Source organism: Anopheles gambiae, chromosome 3 (assembly GCF_943734735.2).
Source record: "Anopheles gambiae chromosome 3, idAnoGambNW_F1_1, whole genome shotgun sequence".
Taxonomy (NCBI): Eukaryota; Metazoa; Arthropoda; class Insecta; order Diptera; family Culicidae; genus Anopheles; species Anopheles gambiae.
In genome coordinates this window covers 44618854-44643393 of record NC_064602.1, presented here as the reverse complement: position 1 = coordinate 44643393, position 24540 = coordinate 44618854, and the positions used below count along the sequence as shown (strand labels likewise).

At 44.6% G+C, this 24540-nt stretch overlaps 1 protein-coding gene across 1 annotated transcript in view; it reads right to left on the bottom strand.

The window, feature by feature from the left end:
- Window positions 1-10255: 10255 nt before the first annotated feature.
- The window catches only part of LOC1279314 (zinc finger protein 263), a 75060-nt gene continuing 60775 nt past the window's right edge, over window positions 10256-24540 (bottom strand). Inside the window, exon 2 of the mRNA XM_061658036.1 lies at window positions 10256-20359. Coding sequence (XP_061514020.1) covers window positions 18491-20359 — 1869 coding nt within the window. The 3' untranslated portion in view covers window positions 10256-18490. The remainder of the gene's footprint in view (window positions 20360-24540) is intronic.

Below are 24540 nucleotides of genomic sequence, written 5' to 3'. Positions count from 1 at the left end.
CAGAATGAATGATTTTATGAATGAACGAAAATTAAAATCGAGTAGCTTCGAGCGAAGTGTAGGTAGTTATCAGTGAAGGAACGAGTTTTTCCTTGGAGAACGAGACCGGGAGACCACCGGGTCCTAGGGTCCTCCAATTTGCCCACCACCGCTCCCTGCCGCTCGGCGCTTCCGCAGGTTCGTCTTCTTCGTATTTCGCGCCGTAGCTCTTGGTCCTTGGACGTCGGGAAATGGTTCGCCCTCGAGGTGGTAGCGGTGGGAGGATGCTTATGTCTGGTGCGTTTTTTTCCTTCTTGTTCTTTTTCGCTCTTTTCGTTATGATTATGGTTTGTACCAGAAGGTACTGCGGATGGCTGCGGTGTGTGTGTATGCGTCTGCTTTATTTTTACTTTCGTGTCCCATTCGTGTAGTTGTTGCGTTGGGGCTCCTGTCGCCCACCCTTAGCCCCACAGATGAACGATCGTGGGGATTCGTTCTTGGCGTTTTCGAAATTGAGACCCGCGGTTCGGTTTGGTGAGAAAGAAAATACAACCACCCCCTCCTTCAACCACCCCCACCCCTCCTCTTCCTGGGTACGATCGTGTGTGGGTGTGTTCGTTGTCTGCAGTCTTCATAAACTGCGGAGGCTTAGTGTTGGCTAAATTTTATCACTTAAAAAAAAGCGAAAAGAGAAGCGATTTGCGGTTTTTGTAAGAGTGTTCGGCAAACATAAGTTGCTGTACCAGTGGTTTGTCTGGGGTTTTTTTTTGGTTCAAGTTTTGTGGGACTCTTTTGGCGTTTAAGGAAGAATATTGTGAAGTAGTCGTCTGCTTCACATCACGTAGCTTCCTGTGGGAGTATTTATGCTGGAGATGTTGTTTGCCGAAACACACATGTGCGGTTTTGGTTGAGGTTTTACGATCCTTCCAGATGTGTTTTGCTAAATGGAGCTATTTTTTTATTCAATGGAGGATCTGTTCTTCTTTTTTGTTGTTGGCTGAGATGTCTGTGTTTAGTGTTGTTTGATGTAAATATAGAGAAATTAGCGTCCAATGAAAGCAACAGATGTTTATAATATTAAAATCTTAAATCTCTATACCAAATAAGAAATTACAAATAGTCTTCAATATACTCCATACTCGATATACGTGATTTTCTAATTTTGACTGTTATTTGTGCAAATTGTATTGGTTTGACTCATCAATTGTCGAATGCAAAATGAATTCTCCTTTGGTCGAATTTTAAAGCCATTCTAAAAGATACAAAATTGTAATCTTCAATTGAAATCAGATCAGAAAACCTATTTTAGTGGCTTTAACCTACCACTTCAAGCAACATTATATGAAAATTAGGTATAGTTGGACCGAAAGCCTCGAATTTGACTTACGTTAGGATTCGAGATACGCTATAGCCTCCGGTCCACATAAACATCCTGTATCGGGGAATACTTGTAAACTTTTTGCATTGTGTTTCGACTTTAAACAAATTTATACAACTTTTTATAAGGATTATTGATCAACATCATTTAAGTTATTGAAAGATATCCTAAACATGGCATAAACCATCACAAAATGAAAGAAGGGTGTTTTATGATCACACTTCCATGATCGAACTTTTTGCTTTGTTCCGCGCACATGCATCTATATCCTGATCGAAAAGCAGCATTTTGGATGATTTATGACAGACTGGATGCGTTCTTTAATCGCTAATTTATTTTAAATTGCTAAAATCGTTTCAGAAGAAAAGTTTCGGACGCAACCAATTAGTTCGATCGTTCTGAGTGGTTATTAAATGTAACATAACTAAAACGGATATTCTTTTTTGTCCATCGCAACGCTCAATATTAGCAATATGAATCGGGTTTCAGGGCGTTTAGACACGCCAACACCCTTTTTTGTTGTTGTTTGGATTGCATACGAAATGGTTTCTAGTCGCTTGCTAAGTTTCGAAGCCCACATGTGGTGGGCTTCTCCACACACGTAAAAGGCGAAGGTCCAGTGCAGCATGATTCCAGTTGACGATCGGTGTCATCCTGCCGCATCTGCTGCACCGGCACACCGGCGCAATCGTGACTGGCAGGCGACCCGACACAGGTTGCAAAATGTGACGCATAAATTAGCAACATGAGCGCACGCAAGGGTTCAAGTGTCGTGATTGATCCGATCCGCCACCTGGGAAGGGTGCAGGTTGTTCAATTGTTTGCGAAGCGCTCTTGAGTTTAAGGGCTCTTGGGATTGGAACCGATCGCTTCTTGATTGCGCGTATATTGCTTGTCACTGATGCAGCTGCTGTGTGAATTGGAAGGTAAATATATGTTAATATTTATTATATATTGCCTCAACCACCTCAACGAGCCTTTATATCGCACTGAGAAAGTGGTTACTAAACGATGTGTAATCAATTTATTCTAAAGCTCCCACAAAAGCCCCCGTAACCGAATCGATGATGTATTTTAACTGTTTTATACTGATTGAAAACTGCTCTAATGACGGTTTTATTGCCATCGCTTAAAGAGCGTTTAAAGTTTCATATTTTAACGAATAAACATATTGAGCAGCAAAGCGAGTTGCTGAAAAGTTTTATTGCCTCCGCTATTACTTGCGATGGTGCTTAACGTTGCTTACTGCCCTGGTGTTTCCCGTGCCCGCCTGCCCAGGCCGCCACAGACCCAAACAGAAAAACCACTTCGTGAGACATCTCTGTGATGGGATGCCTCCTCCGCCGAGAGCGAAGCCTTCCTAACAGCAGACACTCGGCGGGCCCTTCAGCTCCCTTCAGCTCCCTCCCTTGAATACACAGAGATAGTAGGGGGGAGAAAAGAAGAGAGAAAAAAGGGAACGTCCGTGCAAACTGCACCGAGCAGCAGTAAGCGAGTTAATTTGCTGCTGCCGAAGCCAGTTTTGTGCGAACGTTAAGGCTGCCGCGTTGCGATCGTAGGGTGTTTAATTTTTTTTAACGAATTGTGAGTTTGCGAAGGATCGGGTGGTTAAGGGCGACGGGTTGCACAATCCCCCACCCCCCTCTCCCTATGTTTCACCTCCAGGGGGGATGTTCGGTTCGATTACTCGGCTCGGAGGAGCGACTCGGAGCGCAGCCGAAACACAGACGCAAGACGCAAGGTGCAAGCAAACGCAACCGAGAGCGGTTTGCGTGGCTGGCGAATCCTGCGGGCTGCGAGTCTGATAAATTTTCCTTACACTCCTTGCCTTGGTTGCTTGTGAGTATGTGGGTGAAGTGTACGCGAAACGGAAAGATGTATTATTTTGCGTATTTATCATCCAGGCCAGTGCAGTGCGCCAGCGCGGGCCGCGCGAGATTGTAAGCGATCGGCTTCAATCGCGCGTATCATTTGTAATTCGCGCATGTTGCGGGACAGATATTGCTATCTGATAGGATAGCACGCCACAATTCGAATCGGAAAACAGTATTTCATTATCCTGGTGGAGACTTATCATGCGAGATTTAGCCGTACTTTCTAATTTGAACCAATTTTTATGAAGAGTTTATCAAAGAATAAGTTATTATCAGGGCTATATATTTCATAAAAGACAACAAGACAGTTTTCTTATCTAGAATTCCATACTTGAAACATTTACGTTAGTATATTTTAAATTTTTATCATAACAAATGACAAAAAATGAGCCTTCAGATTGATTGTAACAACAATATTCTTAACAATTACGCTCTGCAGCCTCACGCACATGGCAGAGTGTATGGAAATTGCTTGAAATTGCTGTAACATAATTGAACCCACGGCCACCCGCTCGTACGGGGCCACCGCTCACAACATACCGCCCCGAGGGGCCGCAAGACCACGGTGTAAAGCCCGGTGCAGGAAACGCGTAATATCGTTTGTGACTGCACCCACCCCAACTGCGGGGTGCGGGAATTGATGGCTGGCACTACTCCACTGCGCTCGGTGCGCAACCATCTTCCACGGAAGCGCCGCCACCGTGTGCAGGGCAGAAGCCGTGCTGCAGATATGGCCTCGGGGACCACATCCGGATGAATGGAGTGGAGCACAAACATGAACGATGCACGAACGCAGCACCAGAAGCAGCAGCAGCAGCAGTCGAGATGATTGCTCGACGGTTTCAGAGCTCTCCCTCAACAACGGGCCGACGGAAAGGTAATTGTTTTAAAATTTAAATTTCCATCCCAGCCTCCGGGAGGGGCGCAGGGGGGAAAGAACAAAAAAATTGAACCCCACTCCCCCCCCCCCACCTCTCAGTTCTTCCCTCTTCGCAGACCTCTGGAAGTGGACAGTGCAATATTTTTTTGTCTGTTTCTGTGCAAACCCCTTTCGGGCAGACCCTGTTTTCCCTCTGTAATCGCATCTCCTGACGATGATGTATTGCCACTGGAAAAGGATGCGTTTTGTGGGCCGTGCACGGCTCCGTGCCATGTTATGGCGTGTTTCGTTCCAATAGTTTTGCGTGGACGGACAGATGGATTGCTCGGGCAGGCGTTGTTACGCGTAGGAGAGAAGTGGAATCGTTTTTTGTTGTAGTGTTTTTTTTTGTGTGCCGAAGCTCGCTGCGAACAATCTGCGTTTACGTGCAACCTGAGCCCCACACAGTAGGGAGCTCCGCTGAACAATTGCAATGCTTTTCTTGTGTGTGTGCGTCTGTGTTCTCATTCAGAAGGAGCTTTAATAGTTTCCTGCATCGTTTCTTGCACACGCTCGATCACGTTCATGATCACGCTTGTTGGAGCTGTACTAGTACCGAGCACAGTGCAAAGGATAACGTACTTGGGCGCTATTATACAGGGCCCATCGCGCAAAGAAACCGGGCACGCAAGTTCAGCTGAGATAATGAGAGGGCTTTTACTTTTCAGCTCACTACGAAACCAAAGAACACAAGGAAAAAATGTAAAGATCGAACGGGAGGAAGGCCTTCTTCCGTGTTTCAAATGCAGTATCGTCTGTAGCGGGTGCGGAACATCGAACACGATTCGATTACGGTCGGCATAAAAGGGTGGCTACCACCAAATTCACCGAAAAGCATAATGCAGTGGGAGGGCCAAGCATATGGGATTCAATTTTGGGGGTTTGCGCAAATTTCGAGGTGCATTTTGCAAGCTTCACTGCACATCATACGTCGCCTGCACATGCACGAGGGGCTGGAGCGTTGGAAAACAGTGCGCTTGAAATGAAATTGATTCCATAAAATATCTTCCTACACTTTGCAGTGGGTTGATTTTGCTGCTGTTGCTTTTGTTGTTGCTATTGTTATCCGAACGCAATTGGTGAGGCAAAGCTCATGGAGTGTGCACGATGTTGTGAGGCGAAATGAAAAATTAGGCAATCAAATATGTGGAGAGTACGGGCCAGTGTGGGACGATAATGATTCGGAGAGTTAGCTATACTCCTGATGTTCAAGAGCAACACAAAGTTAACGAGTTGAGTATAATTGTGTATAAAGGTTCTTTGGACATTTGTTTTATGATTGTGCAATTTATGAAATTGAATAGTTTTTCTGCAGGCTAGTTCAGGCGGTTTCGGTACACTGTTTTTTTAAATCCAAATCATTTTGAACAAATGTACGAATTGATATTGAGCTTTTGTTTTGTATACTTGGAGGATACTTTTTTGGAGATACTCTGTGGAACAAAGGATGTATGTACATGATATTTATTATGGGCCATTAAACAACAAAAACAACATTCAAGTCCTCTCATATCTAGGATTTGCAGTGGCTGCATGGTACTATAATAAGTCTAGGAAACCTCTATAGACCTCGATGACTCCATAGGTTGATATGCCAAAAGCGAAGAAGATACCATTTAACAAGTTTCTTTGAATAAGTTACATTTTTGACCTCGTGGACTTTCATTCTTGTGTAAATATCAGTTTGATTCAAAGCAGCTTATATATATGCTTATTTACTTCTATCTTTTTATCATTCTATCATTTAGTATCACTTGATTCATCATTAGCTAGAGATTATGACTAGACTACCAATAGTGTGACTAGCCATCGAATAATTATATCTGATCCCGAAAATTGCAGCTACTGCAAAATAATAATAAGACATAAATTAACAATGCTAATATAATATGATTAAAAAATGGCAGTATTAAATTAAGGAAACAATGTACAGGAAATATTACCACACAAAGTTTAAAATGAAAACAAAGTAGATAATTTTAAAGAAGTGATTAATATTTCTAACAAAATTTAATGAATATAAATATTAACAATAGATGTTAATAGAGGAACGTCAGCTTTAAGACCTAAGGCATCATTCATTCAAAATCACCATTAGTTATCATGAAGTATTTACTACAGATTTTACAATGATTTATTCAAAAAGAAATTGTTTTTAATTATATGTTTTATTAAACATTTAACCACTTGATAACGCGCTTAGCTGTCTGTGGCTAATTGGTGAAATCGTAAACAGATACAGGCGGACCCCGAAAGCAACGTTTAATGGGAACCGAGAACGGTCGCAAAATACTGCGTGTCTCGAATTTCCGCGTAAGTCAAATCTTGTGATTTCAATTTCCAAAATATCAACAAAAAAAATTGTATAATTTTGCAAGTAGGGGATGGTTTTATCTACTTAGTTAGAGTTTTGATATGATTCTGACTGAATAAAACAGTGTTAAACCTTTCGAAATAGTTTTAACATTCGATTGAAAGGGAAATTATTTGGCATTTTACAATTGATGTGTCAAATCAGTATAATTTGCTCAAAGAATGTCTACCTGTAGTCAGTTTCGCGTAGAGGAGGTTTGGTTGGTATGGAATTTGAACTCATAATGAGCATGTTGTATAGTCATGAGATTTGAATAATGCATGGATCTGACTTGTTTTAATAGGAGCTCGACACTCGTTTTTTCAATCTCTAACTAAATAAAACTGCGTGTAGGATATAATCAATAACAATCTTTTCCGATGAAAATATTCATTAACTCATTGTTTTTCTGTGCTATATTCAGCTATTGCAAGTTATTGAATATACTACTGATCATTCTGCTAAATAATATCTAAAACTAATAACATGTAACTAAATGATCATTCCACCGTACTTACTTTCAAACTTGATTTTTTTTTACCATTGAAAAAGTTTTGTGTGTTTTTTCAATATAGTTTCTTTAAACTTTGTCCTACCGTTTTCTTTCATTAAACAAACTAAACAAACAATACACTTAACAACTTCGCCGGTGGTCTGGCTAGTCGCACGTGCCTGTGCCAGCTGTCGGTTCTAATGGCAACCACCGTTCTTGACTTGCCTGGCACGCGAGTGGCGACGCATCGTGGTCCTCGGCGTTACGCTGTGCTCCAGTTCCGCTAGTTTCGAGACATTCTTCCCAGCTGGAGTGCTCCCTTATCTTTTGTCCCTTTAAAAGCTGTTTTGTAAATCGTATGCTCCCGATAAATGGTTGAAAAAGCTTTCCCCTGCAGCGAACGGCACCGAGCCCCATTGAGCGGGAGGGAGCTGGGTAAAGCTGCGAAAGAATGAATACGTAAAAGTTGGGTCATTTACCATTTTCATTTGCCCCAGCAAGGCAAGCAACCGAGAGAGAGAGAGAGAGAGAGAGAGAGAGAGAGAGAGAGATACTTCCGTGAAGATGCACGGGCGAAGTGCAGCGGAGTGTTTACCCCCTGATGCGGGTGTTAATCGAACGATAAATGACGCTAGGCATGGCTTTTCCGAACCTCCTCCTGCACCACCGTGTCCGTCAATCGAGATGGTGTAACGGTTGAGCGGCGATCGTAACGCCGTGCCACGGTGGGTGGCACCGAGCGGGTGATAATGAGTTCCCCAAATCCGGTGTGGTCGCGGGCGAAAGGGTACGAAACGAACGAACGGACGAACAGCCCAACATACCGTGACCGTGGAGACACGTTCAGCTGCGCTTCAGTTGCTGCGATCGAGTTTTTGGTGCTCGCTCTTGTTCTTATTGTTAGCACCCCGAAACCCCGCCAATTGCCCGTTCCTGTCTAACGCGTGTTCTGACCCGGGGTTGGATTATATTTCACTATTGAAGCGGAGCGTCTCAAGCGTGTAAGAAGACAAATTTCACAATTCATTTGAAATTTCGTTTAAAGTGACTTGTAATAAATTCAGTTTAATTTGATTGTTTAAACTACAATAATACATCGCGCTCGTATAAACTTCTCGTGAACAGTATCTTTCTACATGGTCCGAATCGAAGCAGTTTCTACATTTGTCAATCGAAATTTGAAGAAAATGCTCAAGTTATGGACCAAATGAGAACCGATCAATATGTGATTCTATCTTGTAGATTTTGTAGACATTTCAAAAGATAGACCACACTTACCATTAAAACAGACATTTGTTTTGTATAAATGTATTTATATGAAAAAAAAAACTATTCTTATAGAAATTAAAAACAAATTATTGAAATAGATTTAGCTATTTGTATTTTCTTTATTTCGCTAATAATGGCAATAGTCTTTCACATTGGAATTTATTTGCGAGCTTGCTTTGCTCCTTACGTTGCAAATGATCTTCTGGAGCAGTTGTTATGCTTTCCATTAGGTTTTTTGTTTTGCAGATTTGTCTTAAGAACAGTATTAACTAACCTGTGTGCAAAAGAAGGATCGTTGTACGAAACATTGTAAATGCTCTTAATTTTTCCATAACGTTAACGTTATTTTTCAAACGATCCCGTTTTGATTCTGTTCATGTTCTCACTTCGTCGTCCACTCCGGCCTGGGCTGAATGTTTGTTCTGTTCTATTTACCTTCTGCCCTATTGTGCATCGTCCTCCCCGGTACATCCCATTATTGCGAGCACTCTTTGATGGTTGATTAGTTCATCGACCCGCAAGCTGAACGCAGGAACGATCGAGCTTTGTCAATATTGTCGTACCGCAAAAGGATCTTCTGCTTGCCGGTAACCGGTTCGAAACTCTATTTTCCTATTTTTTTGTTCTGCCAGTATTTATTTTCCTAAACATAGCTCATTGTGTGTCCGAACTGGAACGTTTCGTGCGCGAGTGTGAAAAAGTTCAGTTCAGGCGATGAAATGCCGCTCGTGCTAGGTTTGGCTTTGCTGTTTGCTGTGAGGCACTCTCATTGGGTTCTGCTTGCAACGGGGGAAAGTGCATGGGGGATGCGAGATCAGGACCGTTGATCCGAATGACTTGCAAAGCTCTGTGCAATGCATTCTCCTTCGAAATGTGTCATTGCTCTTGAACGCTTAATCTGTTTTGGTGTGTTAAAATTGTTAGATAAGAGCTAAAAGTTAATTAAACGATTTCTCATATCCTACACATTGGTCATGGATTTCGCGAGATGTACGCTATTGCAGAAGGCTGTTTTGAGTTAATGGCAAGGAACTGCGTAAACTTGTGTTTTGCTTTCATTATTTGTTAACTACTTCAATGTTGCTATTCGAAAGAGAGAGATAGAGAGCGAGATAGAGAGAGTGAGAGGGAAAGAGAGAGAGGGAAAGAGAAAGATTGTGGAACTTTATTCAAGAGCAATAGTCTAAAAAGTTAAACAGTAAAAATTTGTTCGCTTGTTGTAATACGATTAATATGCTAGTAAACTTTTCGTGGCACATGTTGAAGCATAATTGTTGTTGTTGTTTTTTGTTCTTTTAAGAAACGCATAGCGGCAAAATTTGAAATAGCTGTACTAACATTACAGTATTGCTTTGGTTTTATTGTTACTTGATCAATGTTTGGTAAGTAGTTGATCGGCAATATTTTTTCTGTTAAGTTTATGAATCTTATTTAATTTCACTAGAAATGCATAGCTTTCCGAAACCCAAGTAAAGTCTTTGGTGAAATTGTAATACGCGGGTTTGCTTTTGTTGTTACTTTGTTGTTCGTATAGTAAGGCACTTTTGAAAAAAACATTTCATTTTATATTACAAGACGGAAACATTCCAAGCGCTTATGCACACTTTTACGTCCGTTGTTTCTTTGTTTTCATTTATAGTTCGATTAAATTTGTTTCACTGACTAATTTAAAGGAATGGCTACTATATCGTAAATGGTAAATTGGTTTTTGCTGTTAATTTGGTTAATATTTTATCACAATAGTGTAACAATTTCACTCTATGCTTTGTTATTCTCATAACTCTAAAATGTACACATTATTTTGAGAAACCGATTTGTGTCCTACTAGACAGAGTTGACGGTGGAAACAGAAGCTGAAAATGTTATTTATTAAAAAGCATACAACACAAACGAAATAAAAATACGAGCGGACAAAAAAAAACCGAAACAACAGAGAAATCGACAATCAAAATAAACAACGCAATGAATAAAAAAATAAACAAAAGAAGCATTTTCTGATTTAAAAAACCTTTTATTTCATTTTCGACAAAATCAAGACAAAACATAATTTTCTAAAAATTTTGTACTGCAGCGCATAACGAAAATCATTGTCTTTGAACTCTCTCGTGAACCGGAGACGGGGGTCGTCGCTTCCGTTTTTCACGTAGTGTGTGTCGTCTTTTGCCTCACATTTATCGCTTCACTGCCCGACTGCTTATTCTAGAGGGTCTTGGCTTACACTAGACGGCTTTTGTGCGGCACACTAAAAACTGAGTAATCTTCTTACAACGGTACAATAATAATAGTAATCAAAAGACTCGCCTAAGAACTATGGCTTAATAATAAATAAGTAAGAGCGTAAAACTTAACCGAGAAAACTTTACACCGTGTAACGAGATGTCTTCTTACATAATTATGTGGGGGTGGGGGGGGGGGGGGGGGTGGGGGGCAAGAATCGACAGCATTCTGTCGCCAGTGTCATAAATTAATAAGTGTTTGCTTGTGTGATTTATTTCCAGCATTTGTTGCGTTACCGTAGTTAATAATCTAAAATATTTTATTGCCTCATTTTCTTAGTAATTGAAGCAGTTGGGTAGGGTTGGTCTTGAAATCAGTTGCTCTACTTTCGTGTTTCGTACTTAACAAATTCATCTTTATTCCTTTTGAGAGCTCATTGCCGGCCTAACATTAACACGAACAGGCGCTTTTTTGACTAAAAACTCAAACTTCAACATAAACGAGCAAAAATGCGTAACTGTAACGGACGTCCGAACTTTCTCCCAAAACAATAGACTTTTTCGTCTTGTTGAACGAATAACATTTTGTGTTGTTCATCATTCCTGCTCTGATCTTTTGCATCGCATCAGTCAACAGAACAGCAGAAAATGGCAATAGAAAAAGGTAAAACGGATGGTGCAATAAACAAACGGTTTCAATATTTAGATGTAGAATTGCATGCAAAGGAACGCCCTCTAAGAGGCATAAGAGGTTACGAAATATTAAAGTAATTAAAGAAAACAAAATAAATCAACACGGAAAAACACGCGCACACACAAACACACAAACACACTATGTGAGTAGGTTACGGGTAGTGTTGGCCCCGGTGAAACTAGTTACGTTTTGTAGGAAAAGTTTTTTAAATAAATAAATAGACGAGCAATAGAGAGTGACTTACACTTAGGCATCCGATAGGAATTTAGCAAAAAAAAACAGTAGAATGTATAGGTATAGGCAATAAATAGATGGCGTAAAAGCTAAATAGGTTCCTACATTAAAATAACTAGAAAAGGAATCGTATGAGAAGGTAGAGTAAACTAAACGTTTGAGACAGTTGTCATAAAAGCGCTCACAGAGTTGGAGCGGGATTGAGAATCGATGTGAATTGAATAGGAAAGTCTCTTCCGTTTGGAACTAAAGAAGAGGAATTGCTGTTTGATGCTTGTGGAATGAAGAAACATTCTGCAAACTTTATGTACATTTTCATACTTTTTGTTTCAATTTTTTCCATCCCCAATGATCGATGGCATGACGCACACAAATCTGTACCGTTTTGTTCGAACTTTAAGCAACGTCGTTTTGCACCAGAAAATAGTCTCAACTACCGGGCGTGCTACTGTTCGTCTCTCGAATTCTTACAGCTAAAGGTACGTAACAGGCATGTGTAAAAGGTGTAACGGCGTGCTAGTAATTGAGATTGTGGGCTGTATTGCCGTGTTCAGCTGCTCGTTTTTTTTTCTTCGAGTGGACGTTTCAGACGTACCCTGCGAAAGTGTGGGTAGTATTTAATTATTTCACGAAAACCGCACGAAAGGGATCCACACTTTGCGTGAGAGCGTTCGTGAGCGAGAGCACCGCGTGTTCTGCAAGCCTAGCGCGCGTGTATGCAATTTTTACAGCACATATACAGGGTATGTACAATATCCGTTGTTCATTCACGCCGATCGGGCATCAATAAATTAATCTTAATCCTAACTTAAGCGACAACTTAACAGCTTAACAGACAAATCGGGACGCGTACGTTCAAATAAATTACACATGCACAAACACATGCACTACAATATAGGGGTTTTTTTAACCGATAAAACCATACACTCAAATGGCGCGTTTCGAGAAAGTACAAGACACACAAGACGACGACACAGGATATAAGTAAGTCTGAAATGTACGGAGTTTCGAACAGAAGACAACATCGGGAAGGGAAAATAACGCCTACAACTAAGCGTGCGCGATCGCAACGCTTTAAAGGAAAGGATGTAAACGCTACCAAAACGTCACAGTAGTGTAAACATACCAAACTAGTTTCGAACACGCGCTTAAACTGCTAATAAATGCCCTGTGAGGAACGTTCACGTCGCTGCCTGTTTTTCCTCACTTGTTTTCTTCTTCTTTTTTTTCTTCGTCTCTGCTGTTTGCATTGCCGGTTTCGGGTTATTTTTTTGCATTAAGCAGTATTAAGTTTTCTAATTTTTAGTTTATCTAGCCTTTGTGTGCTCTATATTCGCATTTTTCTTACATCTGAGATCTCTTGTTCGTTTTCCTTTCCTTGTCTCTTCAGCAGGTGTTTGTAGGAGTTTGTTTTGTGTATCGTTCGCTAGCACTCATCGCCATTTCACTCGTTTGACTGCCCTACTAAGTGGTGTTTTTGTTTTCATTTGTTTTGCATTGTCTTTTACCTTTTTTTGTTCGTTGTAAAACTCATATTTATATTGCATTCTTTTGTTGCCTTCTTGGGGCTTTGTTTTAAAAATGGTTTCGTGTACTATTCTTTGCTACGCGCGCTCAACCATGACTCATCCCTGATGTGTGCGTTAAAAAGAAACATCTCTTTCGAAGGATGTGTTTGTTTACAAATATCTTCTTCGTCTCTGTGTACCTGACACTGTCTACCACTGTGCTTCACAACGAGTTCTACACGAGCTCCGCACCATGGGATACTTTCTTCGCTGTTGTGTTCAGTTTTCTTTTCACTAGCTGTAAATTTGGCACATTTATAGTTAGAATCGTTTACGATTGTGTTTTGCTGTCAGTTTGATTGTATTGCACCGTTGAGGTTGCTTTTTTGTGTTTGTAAGAGCGAAACTGTATTCAAGTGTTACCGCCCACCGTCTGAAGGTGTTGCAAAAATTCAATTTGTGCTGTATTAGTGTTTCTAGCTACTGTAGTCATTCAGCTTGGCAGTATAACAGCAGTGGGTGGTGTAATTGGGAACGGGGTGATAGCATTATAGGTTGAAACAGGGAACCGTGTTTTGTTCACATTGCTCGAAGAATTGAAAAGCTTGTGAGAGGCAACCAAAAAAACATACGTTTGAAAGAAACATATACACTTTGGATCGATGCCAAGAAACGACTGTCTTCCTTTCTTTGGTCAGTTGCAGTGTTGCCAAAGTGTTTAAAGCTTCTGTTGCTTGCGATTGAAAAGCACGCGAGTGCGACATTTCGTTGCTTAAAGTGTCTTTTACCGAAAAACGTGAACGTTTGGTGCTGCTAAAAGCGAATCAACTCGGGACGCTCGTCCACTATCACACGCGCAGGTCTCACTGCTGGACGGTGAACGGTGCTCCCACATGCGGTTGCTGGTAGTTTTCGCTTCCTTTAGCCCCCGCCGTCACGCAGGAAATAGCGCCTATGCGCTAACGACAGTCCGCAATCTGGCCAGTGGTTGTGTGTTTCCCAGACCCGCGCTAAGAAGTGCGCATCCGGCCCCGGGTATGAGCCGAACGTGTCAGAAGTGGCGCAACCGGTCACAAGTGGTGATTCCTCATCGAACGCTAGGCAATAAATCATTCGCACCGGAGCAGGCCGTGGGAGACAGCTGAAATGTAAACATCGTCTGAAACAATCCTTCCACCACCCAAAACCCGGGTCCAGCAGGGAACAGGTATCCATTGGTAGTACCCCCTCCTCGAAACGGGAAGATTCTTTGCTTCGTCATCTTCAGCAGTGGCAAAGTGGCAGGCGGCAAGTGGTTCCAGTGAAACTAGATCATTTCCAGCAGCCAAACGGGCCCACCTGAAACGCCGTCATCTCCAACCAAATGAGCGAGCGTGTCTTGCTGCTGCTGCTTCTGCTGCTGCCGGGGGTAAGACACCGCGCAAACGAACACGTTGCGTGCCGCAGCGCAAGGAACCAAACGGTCAAGTGTTGCGCATAAATAGTACCTTGCCCTCGGGGGCCCCCAAGATGTCAGCCGGCAGACGAACACGCGGCGACGAATCGTTCCACGCAACGAATCAACGGGAACATAATCAGCCGATTATCGGCAGAGCGTATCATTAGCGATCTGCAGTCCCGCCACCCTCCCGGCACACAACCGGAAATGGGTTATAAAATCCACGATCGGCGAGCGTCGGCTAAATGGCGGGCGGGCTCTAAAGCAGATTGGTAAATAATTGGCGCATTGGCTTCTGCAATGGAGTTAGGAGCTAGTGCTCTGGTCGCCAGAATTCCCATACCGTCATCCTTTAGCGGATGACGCCAAACGCTCTTCGTGGGGTACCTTTTCCGGCCATTTCCCAGTGGAAAGTGCCAGCAGTGTCCATTTAGAAAGAGAAAACAAAAACTGCTGACACGTTGACACATCGTCCCAGGCAAAATGGGCGCTCACTTTTTGGTTGTTGCCTCCGCTAAAATTCAGCTTTCAAAAGGCTTTTTCAAAAGGCATCAGCACCAACACACACACACACACATACACACGGTGATGCCAGCCAGTAAACGCACCGGTGGCGTTCTCGGGCGTTGCGGACAAAAGCGCACAATAAACGGTTTAGTGCGCTCGGCGGTCGCAAATCATGCCCTAAAACAATCACGAAACTCCCCAATCTTGGACCTAACCTAAGCCATCGTTTTCTCTCCCTGTCTCTCTCGCAGAGCGTCCTGATGGGGCGCGACGCCAAAAATGCAATTTCCTTACCGACATCCGACCGACCGGGGTTTCGGGGTGGACCGTGTACGACGACGGCCGTCGTCCTGGCAACGTCCCAGCACATCAGCGTCGTCCATTTGTTTCCCCCCCCCCCCCCTCCTGCGTAGTTCGGGAAATTCGTAGCGCATCGTTGGCAACTCCCGATCCCGGAGTAATTACGGGAAAAAGTTAGAACATTTATTCACCTCCGCATGCACAGCTTGCCGTGCGTGAGCTAACTCTTCGACTAGATCCCCCCTAACCTCCCGCGTTTGTGCTTGCCACATCAAATGTGCACCGGGGGAATAAAAGCAAACTGACTTCCTGACTGTCACACGCAGAGCACAGAGTGGATGGTTTTGGAAAATGTTTGGAGCTGCGGTACGAGAGCACAAGCCCAAGCGAATTTCGCGGATCATTTTCGTCCGCAGCTAGCGACGCCGCGAGCGATGAAAGGAAATGCCGATGCCCTGGGTACAGCCAGCGTGTGAAGGGCAAAATCGCTGATCGCACAGTACTTCCGGCTACGATGGCTAGCGCACAAAAACCCACGGGGAGGTTGGCGTCATCATAATGCACTTTCCCTGAACGCTCTGCTTCTTGTACGTAGGGAACACCCGCCCGGAACCACCTCCTGGCTCCAGTCATATCTCTCGCTTCCCGGTGTGAGCTTTTTGCCTGGTAAGTCATAATTCACTCGCTTTTTTGTAACAGCAAGTAACGAAGCGTTAGGGAAGCGGAGGGGGCTGCTGCTTTGTGAAGCAAAAGGGTGTTTTGTTTCATTCAGGAGCGAGTTGGGAGTGAGAAAAACTCCTTGCTCGCTTGCTGGTTCGAAGTTCCCTGCCAGGCAGGCGTTGTACGTATGAGTGTCCTTTACAGGGAGTTTTTTCTCATACCGTAATGCTCTGCTGCCCTAACTGTCCACCCTCAATCGGGGTGGAATCTGCAAGAGGAGCACAGATCAGGGCGGGCGAAACTACAGTAAAGGGATAGTTCATACGGGTTCGTCCCTTGGCTGTATCCACTTTACAGCGTACTTGCGCCAAGGTTCGCATCGCATGCCGGCTTTTGCTCTAGCGTCCTTTCGTGTGCTTTTCAATATGCTGGGGGAGTGGTGCCGGCGGCAAAGGACCATTATTTAGCGCGCACACACACGCTCGTGAGGTAAGGGGGCCAAGGGGGTGTGACAGGGAGTAAAAATGAAATTGTTTCACAAAGCCCTTACACCACCCTCCGCCACAGGATCAGGTCTCAGTGCCGTGCGGGCCAAATTTATACTGCAACCGGGTTGGGTGGTGCAATGCAGATTGCGGCTGTTAGCTGTTGGGTGCGCTATATCTTTTTCTCTCACACACACACACATGTATGCACTTACTGTCCGTGGTTGACCTTAGACTGGCACTGGTTATGCTGTGTGGCCATGGTGGTTTGTCACCGTTCCCGTCGGCGTCGTTCTTATGGAACCTGGCCGGGGGCTGAGAGTCGAAAAGCTAAGCATGATGATAGGAGAGCATTACGCATGCATCAAATCGGGGATCAGATTCCAGCAAAAAAAAATTAGGCATAGCTGATGCTTCGATGCTGCAACAAATAGCGTTCAGCACTGTTCCATGATCCCGTTGCATGATCCACCTACATTTAAATGCGCCCCCCCCCCTATTAGCATACACGATTACTTGTTAGTTTCATATCGACCGGCCGCCAACCCGCAAGGAGCTTCGCTTTGTCGTGTTCGCGTGGGCCTACTTCCTACAACTATGCTTTCGTCTGCAGTGAGGGCGGCAACTTTCAGCTCGCCCTGATGAAACTCCGGCACTAATTATGTCCATTACCGTCGACAGTTGCAGGCCAGATGGGAGGGCTTGAAACGGCAATAGGGAGTGGAGAATGTTTTCCTTCCGCGTATTGTTTTGCGGGTGGAAAATGAAAATTGCAACCCGGCGCAGGCACGAAGGTTGCCGGCGTTTAAAAAACAAAAAAAAAAGAGACGGACGAAAAGCGGAAACCCATATTGCAGTGCTTGGTTCAAGAAAATGTGCTTAAGAAATTGCACAAGCGGGACCAGATAAGGCGTAAGGAACAGGACGTGACAGACGGGGTGGTACTGCTGGAAGAGGGTTTAATATTCAATTTGCATGATTGAAAATTTAAATTAAGATCATGCGGTAGTTTTGAAGCCCAACTGAACCATTCCTGCAGTAGAGGGCGCGACACGGTAATGATTCCGAAAAAAAAGTCCCGAAGAGTTGCAAGAGGAATCGGTTGATGGGCGAGGAGTCGTTGGGGTTTTTTTGTTTGCTACTGCTGTTAGCGCGCTACTGAATGACCACGATGCGGTTCTATAGTTTCTAGCTTTGCTTTGTGCACTATGTGTTTTGGGTTAGGAATGGTCCCATTTCCATCAGGGCGGTGTAAGTTTTGTACCTACGTGCAATGCATGCTACGTGTTACATGAGCTAATGCTCTTTCCGTTGTTGGTAGCAACACTTACAAGATCGTTACTTACTTCGCTTCATAACAATCGGTGTAGAGAGATATTCTTTTTCCGTTCAACACTACTGTACTGAGCTTCTGTTCTATTCTGTTCTAAATGGACTACTTGTCTGGAGTGTTGGAGCTACGTATTCCACTCGGCTACAGGTTTGCAGGTTGCTGTGTAGTTCCCATATCGAATAAGGCACACGGGTTGTCATGCTTATTTTTAAGGCGTACTTTCTCTTCATTTCTTTGCTCACAAACGGTGCAACCTATTACTCTTCCTGCTTTGCTACAGTACTACCGATAGCTTTTTGGGAGTATTTTTGTGAAGATAATGTGTAACCTCGTTTGCTTGAACTCTATCTAACGAACCGAAATATCCAAAAGACATAGAGACGGGATGTGTGCCCGGGTTGATCTAGCATATAGACACTCTTTAACTACCTTTCGTTTGCAACGCTTTCAAGGAATGATATCCCCAACTGAGCATGAAATCATAATGAAACGATGTGTTGTTGAAATCTCTAGAATGATCGTTTTGTAAAGGGGGAATGATGAGCCTGATAAGGCGATACAACGAACTAAACATATAACAAAGCCATCACCTGCTGAGCTACCTTTTCCTGGCTTTGGGGACTATCAGTCACAACCATTGAGAGTCTAACATTTTGTAAAAACGCTTTGCTGCCAACTCTAGTGAGGCCATACCTGCCATCGGCAACGATACATACACACTAAGGGAAAGATATTATGAAACCATAATTCACACACACACATGTCTAGCGAGGAACTAGCGTCTACACCGCTGGAACTACACGACCATAGTCAATCGAAGCGCGCGAGCCTGGATGTGTCGCGTGCATCTTTACGATTCAGTCTTTGCCTCAAGGACGAACCCACCACCGACACCTCCAAAGCCGGACTCCTTCTTGATGGTACGGCCCGTGCTCATGCCCACCATCGGCAACAGTATCGGCTTCTGGTCCATCGACGGGCTGGTGCTGCCTCCGCTGGAGCCTCCTCCACTGCCGCCGCCTCGTTGCGATTCGTAGCGCGTGTGCGTGCGCATATGACGCGTGATCATGTCCCGGCGGCACGCCGCGTACGGACACTGTGGGCACTTGTAGGGCTTCTCGCCGGTGTGCGTCCGCTGATGGGTGGAGAGATGGTCCGAGCGGGAGAAGATTTGGCCACACACTTTGCACGAGTACGGCTTAACACCCGTGTGCAGACGCATGTGGCGCGTCAGCATGTCGGATCGGGCGAACGATCGTTGGCACACCTCGCACATGTAGGATTTGGTGATGTCGGTTGCCCCGGTGCGGCTCTTGTGCCGGGAGGCCATGTGTTTCGCGAGCCGGTCCTGTAGCGAGAACAGCTGACCGCACACCGGGCACATGTAGGCAACGTCCGATCCGGGCGGCATTTCTTCCACCACGGGCGAAACGTTCAGATTGAAGCCGGGCGGGCCATGGCCGTTGAGATGCTCGAAAGCGGGCGACCGGCGGATGTCCGGCATGTCTTCCCGCTTCAGGAGCAGCTTCTGTCCGATCGAAACGGGCGGCAGAGGGGAGTCTGGCGGTGGGCTGTCGGCCAACTGCGGCTCCTCCTTGATCACAGTGGTGACGAGTAGACTAGGCGAGTCTAGCAGCGAGGGCGACTTCATGGACAAATCCAGCGGCTGCTCCTGCGGATCCTGCTGGCCACTGCTACTGCTGGCGTTGCTGCTTCGACTGCTGGACGTCGGTGGACGTTGCGATGCTCGCCCCGAATGGCTCGACTTCTTTTTCTTGGGTGGATTCAGCTGAGTTTGTTGCTGCTGTTGTTGCTGCTGCTGCTGCTGCTGCTGTTGTTGCTGCTGCTGGAGCTGCTGAAGCTGCAGATCGGAGTCGGAATGGCTACGCTGACGCGCAAACTCTTGGTAGAGCAGCTTGGTCGGTTCCGGGAGATAGTTGAACAGGGCGAGCGGGTTGAAGTACTGAAGCTGCTTGTACAGGTACTGCTGATCCTCCTGCTTGATCTGTGACGGCTGCAGTGGCAACGCCGGTTGCTGCGGGGAAGCATCCAACTTGGTTTGACGGGGAAGCTGCGAGGGCGATGGCAGTTGTTGATCCTGAGGTAGTGCATGCTGCTGGTGAGTGGCCCGCTGCTGCAGCGGGTTGTTCTCGTCCACTTCGCTCAATCGCAGTGGGCTGATGCTGATGCGAGGGCTTGCAGAGTATGGGAACACGTCTTCGGCTGAATCTTCCGCGCTCGAGCGCGAATCGGTACACTTGACCTTGAAGTTTTGCGCCTCTCCGACGTTGTTGTTGTTGTGGTTCACCACCGTACCGCTACCGTTGTGCAGCTTGTCCAGCACGGCCGACAGTCGTTTCCGCTTGTGCTTCTTCTGCTCCGAGCGGAACAGATTGTTGTTGGCTGCTGCGGGCAGGTTGTTGTTGTTCTCGTGGCCATCGTTTGAAGCTGGACGGGACCGTGAAGCAACCTGCTCATCGCCGGATTGGTCCTGCAGCTGCTGCTGTTGATGCTGCTGCTGCTGCTGTTGCTGCTGCTGCTGCTGATGCTGTTGATGCTGCTGTTCCAGAGCAGCCGCTGCCGCCTGGTACAGGTAGTACGCGTGTGGACGACCCGTTTGGATGTGCCCCATTGGGTCATAACCGCCATCCGCCATAGTCATTAGGTCTGTCGTTCTGTGATAGTGCCGGTGGATCAAGAAACTACCAAGGGCATCGATCTGCAACGAAAGAGAAAAGGTAGGTAGGAATTAGTTAGTAACGTTGGAAAGGTGCGACTGCGTGGAGGAAGTCATCGATAAATGGTCGCTGAGCGATCATCATTATCGGCCGATTAGATCGAACATTCTCATTAGGTTGATTGTTTCGTCTTCTTCTGCCGGCTCGTGGCGCACATATTGGAAAAGCAGGACAAATTAAGGGCCCATAAAAAGTTATTCCTAAGCCTGGATGATCAGTCAACCGATCGGGGCAGTTTGGGAAAAGAAATAATTTTGATTTTGTTACGAAAAGAAAAGCAAAAAAAAAAATACAAAAGCTGGGAACTCTCCTGTGATTGAAAGAGCTCCTAACAAAACGCACCATTACCAAACACCTAGCACAAACGATGCCGCCTGTCCGTCTGGTGATGGTAGTGGTGGAAGCGTTTCTAGCTTTCGAACAGTTTCGATGCGACTTTTATTGTCTATCGAACTCACGTCGGGGTGGTAAATTAGAGAATTAGGCCAATATTTTAATTGTGGGAATTTAAATAATTAAGTTATTCTAGTTCCCGGCATCCCGGCAGGTGGCAGATACAGGTTTTTGTCTCAGTTGCTGGATAAGAAGCAAGGCAGCCAGTGTGGTCGTCAATCAGACTCGAGACTGTTGGAGAAACTGGTACCGCGTTGTAATGGTGGTTCGGGAAGAAACACGATGATGTAGGAGGAACGGTTCACGATAAAAGAAATCGTGATAAACGCCGATGATTGGACGGGAGGGAAAGGAATCCGGTTAATTAAGTGAGAAAAGTATGACTTTTCTCTGATCGTGAGGTGGTTGCACTAAGCATCGGAATCAGTAGACGAATTATCTACGTATGTGGCATTGGTAATCGCATTTTGTTGTAAATCAGCTCCAGACATTGACATCGCTTGAAATGATTTTTGAAATATGTCGTCAGAAGGAAGATTATCACAGTTCACACAAATACCGAGCGAAAATCGATCACCACTTAAGCGTTAGATTAAATACACATATCTAGACGTACAAACATAAATACATTCTACAAAGCCAGCTTAATGCAAAGTCATTTTTCATAAATTTTACACCTACAAGCATGGAAACATAAACATTGGTGAGGAAGTCAAAAAGGTCCACCAAACATGCAGACACACAACAACGTAAGTTCGGTATGCATTCGACTCAATGGTACTTTAATGTTTCCTCTTAAACGCTCGCCTACCCTCTTCATTCTGCTTCCGCAAATAACTTGTACTTACGTTTCCATTCCAAATTGCAAGAGGTATTTTACTCCCACACTAGCAAATTGTTTCCCATCCATACCAAACAAGCTAGACAACACGATTCTGCTTCGTTAATAGACACAAAAAACTTATTCTCACTCGTCCAGACTTCAATAGAATCTTTTTTTTAAAGATTCTGCTTCATCACTTCGACGCCACGATAGAGCAATATGTTTGCATCTCCTTGATTTGTTCCCCAAAGTATGAAACGCTTTTGGGAAACATTTAATGGTTAAATATTATCATAAGAGGCTTTATCATGGTAATGTGTTTGTACTTCACGATTACACTTGACTCCGTGGCTTTCAGGTGGCCATGGCTGCAGCTCAAGCTCCACCATTACCGTTGTAGAGGGTGAAGAGCCAATAGAACCGCGTCTTTAACGTCGTGGTTGGCACATAACCATAATTTAGGCGCCATCCTTTATAGGCTCTCGCAAATGGTGGTAAGCGCGGATGATATCGTCTGCGATCTTGAGCATGCATGTTATATTCATACATTCAAATCGAGTTATTGTACCACGTGAGCGTATATATGTGTGTGTGTGTAAGTGGCAAGGTTTCATAATTATGGTCGATCATATATATTTGGAAAACGTGATCGTATTCTTCTTTTCCCTGTGATAATAATGACTTTGGTATAGTTCTTAGACGGATTCATTCGAGTACCTTTCACCTGTAGTACTGTGTACACACATAGCCATGTGTGAAACCTACCAACAAAAGGGAGTGAATTGACCGATAAGATGAAAACAAAGCGGTTGAGCATGCAACACGGAACACTTCGACGACAGCTGTTGGTGTGAAAGCAACGATCAAACATGGAGCACTTGTTCCAAGACAGAGACGGAGAAAATTGATGCCGATTGCCGTAAGGCTCCATCATTTTCTTCCGCTTGTTCGGTGGCTTGTTTCATCTTCATTTCGCTACTCCTGGCTATCCCCATTTTTATGCTTTCTTTCTTGTTTGGGTGGTGTGGGAGGCAGATAACCGCTTCTCATGAAAGCATGAAAAGGTACGGCGTGAGTATGTGTCTGTTTTTTTGTGTAGGACATTGGCGTTCTTCTACCCTCCGACCAAACGATACTGCGTTGGGATGCCGGCAAGGTCTCCAAAAATAATAATAATAAGCACGCAACGGAGTAGGAGTAGGGAGAAAAGCATACAAATTCGTAGCTGTCGATGCTGGCGTTGATAAAGTGGGCAAAACCACTTCGAACGCATTGTCTCGCTTGGCGGCAACGAACGGCTTTCGCGTCGCTGCAATGACCGTCAGGCTGGTCCGCGAACGACAGGTTGATGTACCGCAGTCGACCCTTGGGCAATGGATGGTATGCTGGGACGGGGAATCATCGGAACCGCTAGAGATAATTACACGTTCATACACGCATCGCGGCCGCAGTGCCCGGCAGCCATGGCAAGGATCGCAACAACGACACAGGGTTTGCTCCTTTTGCCACTCCCACCTCATCTTCGCCAGAGCCGACGGTGAGGTATCATAATGCTTTTTGATAAACGATGCGACGGTGTTTGCAAAAAGAGGGTGACGGTTCGGGCACAGTGAGCTGGCCGAAGAGAAAGAAAGACTAGCCCAGCAGAATAGAAGGGTGCAGAGCGTGTATGGTCTCGATCAACCAGAAGCATCTCATTTTCGGAGGCTTCACATGGCTCGGTTCGACAGCAAATCACTTTACTGACTCTTGATCGAACTCTCAGCGCCGTAACCGTCTGACATTCACTTGCCTGAACAAATGGCCCCTTGATTTCTGGGGATCATTCTGCTTCGGTGTGGTGGCGATTGTAATTTTCTCTCCCCTTGCTTTGCAGTTCCATCCTCCTTCGTTGGTGACGATGATGTATGCTGATGTTTTTTTTTTCCTTTTTGCAATCACAACAGAAGCACTGGATGAGCTCAACCATCATCGTATGCTGACCTGATGATGGAAACGATGCACACGTGCAACGATCTTTATTGTGTGTCTCCCGGCGATTGGCTCGGGATGAATAATGACTGCAGTGGGTTGTGATTTTGAGCGATTGGCACAAAAAGGACTCGATGAAGGTGCAGGAGAGACTGTTAAGGCTGGATCATGCAGCCAAGGATTAGCTGCTGTAGGACGTGAATGTTTGTCAATGCAGTACTTGATTTAGATAAATTCGTTTTAGATTTATGGTTGCGATGTTCTACCGTTGGAAAGTGCAAGCCTAGTGCGCAAATTTGGATAATATCACATGAATATTGGTTTAAATTAACAGGGTTGTAGAAATATATATGGCATGATGGAAGATAGCAATAAATGGACAGTTTTTACTTATACAACAATTGTATTGATTTTATAAAACGAATTTAAATAAAACAACTATCATACCTTGCTTACACAACTGTCTCCACTATGCAAAAATTGAATGGTTTGCCAAGAAATTTGTTCACATTTGCATTTGACACGATGCCAAATGACAGTATAAGAAATCTCGTTGTAAAGAAAAACGCTAAACAGGAAAAGAGTAAACAAAACAAAAAGTGCAAACAAACCCGGAGGCGTTCCCCAGGAAAGGAAGTATATGTGTCAGCAGCAATAGGAAAAAAAGTAATAAATTCAAACAAACCAAATGTTGGTGTGCGTTAGAGCGTGGCGTCGATGCAAAAGAACACATAGTACAAGCATGATAAAAAGGTTTTGTCTAGATCGCGAAAACCCATGACCGTAAGGTGGTGGTGTGCAAACAATAGTAAAACCATGGAGAGAAAAAAAGAGTAGAAACTGGAAAATCGTTCAACCCGAACGACGGCGTCAGAGCGTGGTCAATTGGGGCAACAAAGGGTGAACAGATAAAGTTGGCGATACTGCTTAAAGCATAGATTCCGAAGCTTTATGCTGCCCGTGATGCTGAGAGCA